Consider the following 8,538-nt stretch of genomic DNA (forward strand, 5'->3'; position numbering starts at 1 on the left):
CAGATTCATATAGGTATAAACTACTCTACACTTATATTACTAATATTTATTTTAATACATTATCGTCATTTTTTAAACTTGAATCATTATTTCAGATCAATACACTCCAGATTTGGAGTGGGAAAAGCCACAGCCATTAGAGCAGTACGTCGAGTTACTCGTACGTTATGTTGTCTTGCATCGAGATTCATACAATGGCCGTCAGAAGGGAGGATTGAAAGAATTATGCAGGGTTTCTCCGAAATTGGTGCTTTTCCAAGAACTATTGGAGCAATTGATGGCACACATATCAATATACCAGCTCCAAAAGAAAATCCTGAGGCTTATGTAAATAGGAAAGGCCATCACTCTATTCAAGCCCAAGTTAATATTTTTTATTTTCATTGTTATTACTTGTAAAGAATTGAGTGCCTCTGAGCATAGACTTTTGTGCAAGCGCATAAACATATACATGAGAAAATGGATTGGTCTATTTTCTTATGCATTTGCTAATAGACCTTTATGCATATGCTTATGCGCTTATATCTATACAGATATACTTTAACTATTTTTTGATTGCAGGTAGTTTGTGATCATACGCGTCTCTTCACACACGTATATGTTGGAAATGTTGGATCCGTACATGACGCACGTGTTTTTCGATTATCAGGATTGCAAAATTACATCGCAGACCCAGCTAAATTTCCTAATGACAGCCATCTAATTGGAGATGCTGCTTACCCTCTTTTAACTTAATTGATGGTGCCATATACAGACAACGGTCATCTCACGCAACGTGAAAAAAATTATAATTTCTGTCTGTCTTCTTCTCGCATGGTTGTGGAAAGAGCTATTGGTTTGCTCAAGGGACGCTGGAAAAGCATTCTTCATTATTTGGCAATGGAATCTGTCAAACAAATTCCTTATTATTTTCTAGCATGTTGTGTACTGCACAACATATGTTTGATCAGAAATGACGACCTGGAGGCATTGCTAGTGATTAATGAAGAAGCAGCATATCCTCTACAAGAAGTAGAAGGTCGAGTACATAACAGAGCTGAAGTCAAAGCAAAGAGGAATCTAATATGTGCAAGACTTCGTTTAAGAGAAATATAGATGATCTATATTTTTTGTTTGTGATAAATGATTATAATGTAAAAGAAATTACATAATATTAATGAAATAAAATCACATTTTTTAATTATCAAAAACTAATTTTATTTTTAAATGCATTTTACATTAACTTGAAATATAATATTAATATGTACTAACTATTCACTCTGATATCACAATACTTTGTATAATAAACTTTTAGTGTAGAATACTACTAAATTAGGTGATACCTTTATACGCAATTTATGTTATAAAATTGAATTTTTTTTTATTATAAATTATATTTCTTGTGATGTAACAAAATAAAAATAATCACGAAATAATTCCACTGGTTGCGATATATTATTGTTAATGTAATTACTATTAACCCTTTGCGGATGAATGCCGACAAATAAGAAGTATAAGGCTGAGATTTCATATATCCGACAATAATATTGTTGTATATAGGCGATAGGCTGTAAGATAGAAAATTTCTCGAGTCTTTATAAATTTTCTATTCTGCAGCCAATCGCCTATGTCCGACAATGTCGTTGTCGGATGTATGTAATCTTAGTCTAATACAGTTTATTTGGTGGCATTCTTCCACAAAGGATAAATAAAAACAAAAAATACAATATTAAAATTACATCTAAACAAATCACAGAATCGCATCACAATAAATTACATCACAGAAAAGTAAAACGTATCAGTAAGTTTTTCATTGCTTATCTTTGTTAGCAATTTTTTCTAAAAGACCTAATAATCGGTCTTGTCTTATCAAAGTATCTTCGTGCATTTTCCTTCTTTCTTCTTTATTTTCCTGCACAATTGTAATAAGTTTTTCTAATGCAGTCTCTTCATTTACTTTTTGACCTAAATAAAAAAGAAAACAAAAATTGTCATATTATAAACAATTAAATTTGTGAAATCTTTTAATTTTGACTATAAATGATTCTCACGCTTTCGAGGTTTTTCAGAAATACAAGGAGATGATCTTGGACCTGGAGAGCTGTTGCTGTTGCTGGACGAAGGACCAGGAGACGGCAGTATACTATCAGAAGTATCCAAAGTTAGAACTGACTTGACCCATGGTTTGTGCCCAAACATTTCATCCATAAGCTGCGAAATACCAGCTCATAATCCTATTCACACACACTTTATTCTAAATTTTACAATAAATAAATAGTAAAGTTATTTTACCTCGAAGTACGACCAAGTACATCTATTGTTACCACTTTTATTGTTATGATCTTTGATATTTTTGTATGTCTTTCGTAAACCGTTAAATTTGCTTTTACATTGCAATCCTGTAATATTGTAGGATTGTTCCTGCAATTTTTGAGAAATTATTTCCCAAAACTTTTTTACAGATACTTTCCCTGTATTCAATAGGTATTCATGCTGCTTATATTCTGCCAATAACAATCTAACAGCTTCGTCAATCCATCTAAATCCATCTAAAAGTAAATGTTACATTGTATAAAATTTCATTCATCAAAACTTAACGTGACATATATACGGAAACATAAAGTACTTACCATTAGAGGCTTCACCGACATTGGCCGTTTCTTCTTCCATGCTATTATTATTATTCTCTTCTGCTTTTGCTTTTTCAAACAATTGCGTGGTATATGTTAAATCTGAAAAAATAAAAAAAATACCAACAATTTGCAAACAAATAACCTATAAATATATTCCAAATTAGAAAGATACTAATAATATGATACCAATAATACCCAATAAGATACTAATAATACCCAATATATATTCATAATTTAATATTTACCTGTTGAAGCACGAGCAAATTCATTTTCAGTGAGGTTAAACACATATGTGACACCTGTTCCCTCATCAATAAGCTGTAATTCCGGCATTTTTAATAAATTTTTACACCTATCACGGCCACACTTTTAATATTTCCCGCTAATGTCCGAAATGCTTCCGATAACCTACTTCTTGAGGTGAGGCGTTTGTAGCACGGTGGAAGCGAAAACAGTGACGTCATTGATGACGTGTAAGATTTGCCGAGAGCGCTCTGAAGCGCCATGTGGACCATCCATAGCGCTGCTACGAATGCTCTGTAGCGTTTGAAGCAACAACTGGACCGCACCCTATGCCTCTCTCTCGAATTGCTATTTCCCTTGTTCGCAGTCACAATTTTCTGACTTGATACTATCAATTGTGCCCGAAGAGCCGCTATTCACGTTTTCACAAATAACGTTTGATGGTCTGCGTTCAACAATGAATTCATCATCTACTTCCTTCGCCTCGGGTTACGATCAGTTGCCACTTGCCACTCTCCATCATTGCCTTGGCCTTGCCTCATATAGTAAATCTTGTAATATCACTCTCCAATAGTTGCATCAATCTTGGATATTTTCCTTCGCTCTGGAAGCGCGCTATAGTTCACCCACTTTCCAAAATCAAGTCACCATCCTCTCCTTCCGACACGAGACCTATTGCTAATTTGTGCGAACTTTCCAAGTTGTTTGAGAAAATTTTGCATAGACAAATAGTGGACTTTATCAACACCAATCATATTCTTGATGATCGACAGTCAGGCTTCTGTAAGGGTTACTCCACCCAGTCTGCCCTTTTAAGAATATTCCATGACATTAAGAGCGGCCTTCACGTGGGCGAGGTTCTAATTCTGGTCCTTTTTGACTTTAGCAAGGATTTCGATACGGTCTCGCATCTTTTATTGCTGACCAAACTCAGGAAACTGGGGTTATCCGATCTAGCCCTGAAATTGATCTTCTCTTACCTCACGGGTCGCTCTCAAGCGGTTGTCGATCTCGAGGGTAGTTTCTCAGATTGTCTACCTGTCACTTCTGGTGTTCCGCAAGGATTCGTTTTGGGTCCTCTCCTTTTCTTCCTCTTTATTAACGATATTAGCGCTTTTCTTAGATTTACTGAGCATATGATATTTTCCGACGATACACAAATTTATCGCAGGTGTCTCGTCAGTCAATTGAATGCTGCCTTGCAGCTTGTGGCACATGATGTGGGTGTCATATTCGAATTTGCCGCATCTAATGGGTTGTCTCTCAATCTTGGTAAATCCAAGGTTTTAATACTCGGCAGCAGGCGGTATGTTCGACAGATAAATCTTAAAGACTTACCCCTTATTTCCGTTAATGGCACCTCCATTCCGTTCGTTGCCGAGACACGTAACTTGGGTGTTATCATGAACTCCGACCTATCTTGGGATAGCCACGTCTCTCACATTTCTAAGAGGGTACATTTTACGCTGCACAAGCTAAAATTTTATAAAAACTCCCTATCACTTGAGCTTTGTGTAAAACTGGTGACCGCTTTGATTTGGCTTCTGCTGGACTACTGTTCACTCATGTACAATGATGTCACCGATGAGCTCAACACCAAACTTCAACGACTTATTAATTGTACAATTCGGTTTATTTATAATCTTAGACGTGACGAACACATCACGCCTTATCGACACCGATTAGGGTGGTTGTCTGTAAAAAATAGACGCCTTTACTTTCTCGGCATCAAAATGTTCAAGATATTCCATGGCATGTCTCCTAGTTATGTCTCTGAAATTTTTACTAAACCAGATCCCTCAATTGTCGCGGCTAGTACAACCGCATACTTTTCACCTTCCTAATCATAGAACTGAGACCTACCACAGGTCTTTCCATCTCGCGGGAAGTTATTTTTGGGACTCGCTTCCTACTGATGTAGTGTCGTCATCGTCCGTCGCCGATTTTAAGAGCAAGCTCCACAACCATCTCTCCTCGCTCGAGCTGAGTTTGGTTCAAGGTTCTACAGTGTGCCCTCCTGCTCAATCATAGTTTGTTAAATGGTGCCATGTCATTGCATATATTTAGTTATTGACTTTGCTAGGCTTATTCTAGTCTTAAGTGGTAGGTCTTAGTTCTTTTGCTTAAATTTTCGCGATTATTTTTTAGTTTGCGTACATACCTAGTCGCTGACCTTGCAAAGTTTAAACAAGTTTAAATCAATTATGTGTTTTTCTGTTATAATTTTTGCGAATTGTTTCCTGATTGCGATCTCACTAACTGGTTGTATGCATTGCTTTTTTGCGGCATCTTTTGCGTAGGACGAGTAGCATGTTCTAATATTCTCTTTCTATATATCTCCCTCGTCTTTTGCTGGGGATGCATCACCGGCTCTTCATCATCATTACCATTGCGCTGCGCCCTAGTTCTTAGTTCATATGCACTTTTTAGTTTTTTTTAGTACTTGCTTCTTATCATATTCTATTTTCATTGTACATATTATTATTTAAGTTGAGCAAATTCGTAGTTCACGGCGTATATTATTCAATTCGGCTACATGTTATTACGTTAAAGTTATACTTTACATTCTATTAATTGTTTTATGCTGGATTATTGTTGCTTGCCTTACGAGAGAGAGTAGGAACATGCTTGCGGTCGCTGCCATATGCATTTCACCTGCTTGCTAACCAAGGTTTTTATTTACTGCTAATTGCACATCGGTAGCGATTACACTGCGTCTCGCATCTGTTTCTAGCTTTTAATTATTGTTCTTCATATCTTTGTTTATATATTTGTTTTTGTCTCGTTTATACATTTATACATTTGTTAATTCACAAATAGCCTAAAGTCTTGACTATGGCTTAAATAAAATCAATAAAATCAAATCAAATCAAATCTCTCTTTACTGCCCTCGCTTTGTCATGCAAAGTTCCCAACAGACTTCCAACCTTGTCTCCATTCCGTCGCCGAGCACGCCATCTACTCCGCCTTTCTCCATGCAGCGTGCCAACTCGCCCGCTCACCGCTTCCTTAACGCTCCTGGCACCTCTCCGTTTCTATCATGCCGAATCGCCTTCATCCCTCCTTTCACATCTCTCTCTGCCCTCTTCCTTCTTTGCTCCATTATAACCTTGTTTTCTCGGTGTCTCCCGTTTCTCCGCTTCCATTCCTTATCATCTTTTGTCACCTCCCAGAACTTTCCGCCTCTCCTCTATGTCCTCAGTTTCCTTTTCTACGCAGTTGCGTACCAATCACGCCATCAGGCGGAAAGGAAAGAGCGCGGACTGTGAAGAGTGTCCGCAAGCGTAATGGTCGTGCGAGGAATGTGCGAGAAAGTTTTTGTACAAGCGACATATCAAAAGGTAAAGATAAATCTAGTGACGAGCCCCCACGTAAAAGATCTATTCGAAACGCGTCAAGTAGAACATTATTAAATTTCTTCGAACTGGATTTCGGCAACGCGAGTACACGACCCTGGCGGAAAAAAAACTACGAGAAAGTATGTCATTCCGACAACAAATTATAACTGTCTACAATAAAGTATCCGACAACTCACTCATATTTTAACAAGTTCTAGTTTTTTTGTAGAAAATTTATACAACTATCTAAAATGAGCTACAACCTTATACGAGAAAAAAAATAGTTAGTTGCAGTTTCTCATTTAAATTATAAGTATATCTATGCTAGTTTCTACGACATAGTTCGGACATAAATGGGAAACAAAAAGATGGACGGAGTCATTTATTGTAACTTTTTATAGATAAGTTTCTAAAAAAAATACGACTTTTAACAATTGTTTTTGATTTTGAAAAAAAAATGGAAACAAGTAAGGCAAGATATTTGTAAATTTTTATAGAAGCTACAACTTTGTACAACTTACAGCAACATTTTAAAACTTTATTGAACTTACAAGAGCTAATCAGAGGACGCAGTTTTTCATAACTCCTTATAAATACTACAAGATTGTACCAGAAATTATGAATTTTTACAATTACTAGCCTCCACCAAAAATTTACTACTTGGAGGCATTCACAGTTGTAGACAGATATATAGATATACTTTATTTCACTCCCCTTCCGGGGTTGAAAAGGCGTTTTTTCAGGAAAACGTTCCCAAAAACTTCTACAATCTTTTTATCACCTCCTCTTATCCACACGCATGGCGTATTATAGGGACGTACCCAACCCTTTACAATCTTATAATCTCATCCTAACAAAAACCTGGCCATTGGGCGACCTCACATACTATTTCCTTTCCCCCCTCCCTCTTCTTATCCCTCGGCCATCCTCTTCGACTTCCGTCCTTTTATTCCTTCTGCCTTTTACTTCGCTTTCCGCCCTTCTTCGGATCCGAATTTTTTCCTCTGCTCCTCCTTATTCCGCCCTCTCTTCCTTTCTCTTTCCGTCTTTCCGTTTCACCGCATCTCATTTTCCTCTTCTTCTCGCCTGCGTCCTAATACAGAAAAACATAGCAAACATAACAACATAGCAACCATGACACATATGACCATATCCCTCAGACCATCTTCTCCGGCTTCCATCCTTTCTTTCACTCTGGTTTTTTCTTTTTCGTGTCCCTTTTCCTGTGCCTGCTCCTCATTTAATATGTCATTTATGCTTGGATTTCCTCTTCTTCTTTGTCTGTTTACTTCTGCTTTTTGCTTTTTCTACTTCTTTTTCTGTTTTCTTCATCGCTGCTGTCCTTCGCTGTTTTTCCTTCTTTCCTCAAATCTGCATTCCTTCCTCGGCTCTTCCTTTTCCTATCCTCTCTTCTTTTCTATCTCTATCCAGTCCTTCCACTGCTTCTTCACTTTCCTCTCCTCCGTGCCTGCATTTCTTTTATGTCATTTATGCTTGGAACCTTCAAATCCTTCTCCATCTGCCTCCCTTCTCATCCCATTTTACTTCCTTTCCGTCCATCCATAGCCTCCTGTTAGTTAGGACCCCTGACCTTCCTTTCTTCTCTTGCTTTAACTACCAACCTGTGCCTATACGCTCTCTCCTCCGTCGTAAGCTCCTCGTCGACTCCTACTTCCCATCTTCTTCATATCTCCTCACTCCTTCCAATTATGTTTTCCTTGTCGTCTTCCTCTTCAAGCTCCGTAAATAATACATCCTTCTTGTCCGCACCTGTCACCTCCACGATCCTTCTTATCGGAATTATCTTTCCCATCACTCTTTCCATGGTTGTTTCCACCAGCTCCCTTCTTTCCCTTGGTCCTTCTCCTGTTACTCTCCTCCATATGAGGCTCCTTTTCCTCTTTTCGGCTTTCTCTCTTTCGTCTTTTCGCTCCGCCTCTCTCCCTTTTCTTTCTCTTCTTCTTCCTCTTCTTACTTTCTCCTCTCTGTCTTCCACCATTCGCCACAATCTGCTCCTCTCTGCATCGTGTTCCTTCTCCCCAACTCTTTCCTCCATCCCTTTTTTGTCTTTCCTGACCTCTCTTTTTCCTCCGCTACCTCTGTCCCCCTTCTCCCTCATCACACTTCTCTCTGTCTCGCTCCCAACCCATCCCTTTCCTTTCCTCACCTTTTCTCCTCCTTGTCTGATCGCCGTTCTTTTCATCTTCTCATTGCAGTTCCTCCTCCTCTCACTTGTCCCCTCCCCCTCATTTGCCACTTCCTCTCACCAATCTCTACTCCACCCTTTTTCACTCCATCCTTCTTCACTGCTCTCTCTTCTCTCCACTTCTGACATCTTCTTCATC

General features: G+C 38.2%; 1 protein-coding gene and 1 pseudogene across 1 annotated transcript; one reads left to right on the top strand and one right to left on the bottom strand.

Annotated features, from left to right (window-relative positions):
* The first annotated feature begins 208 nt into the window (after positions 1 to 208).
* Positions 209 to 1,095, top strand: LOC112452277 (annotated as a pseudogene).
* Positions 1,096 to 1,789: 694 nt separating this feature from the next.
* LOC112452278 (probable autophagy-related protein 17) lies at positions 1,790 to 4,072 on the bottom strand. Its single transcript, XM_025012397.1, has 5 exons — positions 3,901 to 4,072; positions 2,610 to 2,711; positions 2,272 to 2,528; positions 2,055 to 2,190; positions 1,790 to 1,944 (listed from the first exon to the last, which is right to left on the bottom strand). The coding sequence occupies exons 1-5, from the start codon at positions 4,070 to 4,072 to the stop codon at positions 1,790 to 1,792; spliced, it is 822 nt and encodes a 273-aa protein (XP_024868165.1).
* Between the last annotated feature and the right edge of the window lie 4,466 nt (positions 4,073 to 8,538).

The sequence above is a fragment of the Temnothorax curvispinosus genome, unplaced genomic scaffold, assembly GCF_003070985.1.
Source record: "Temnothorax curvispinosus isolate PA1 unplaced genomic scaffold, ASM307098v1 QBEX01003173.1, whole genome shotgun sequence".
Taxonomy (NCBI): domain Eukaryota; kingdom Metazoa; phylum Arthropoda; class Insecta; order Hymenoptera; family Formicidae; genus Temnothorax; species Temnothorax curvispinosus.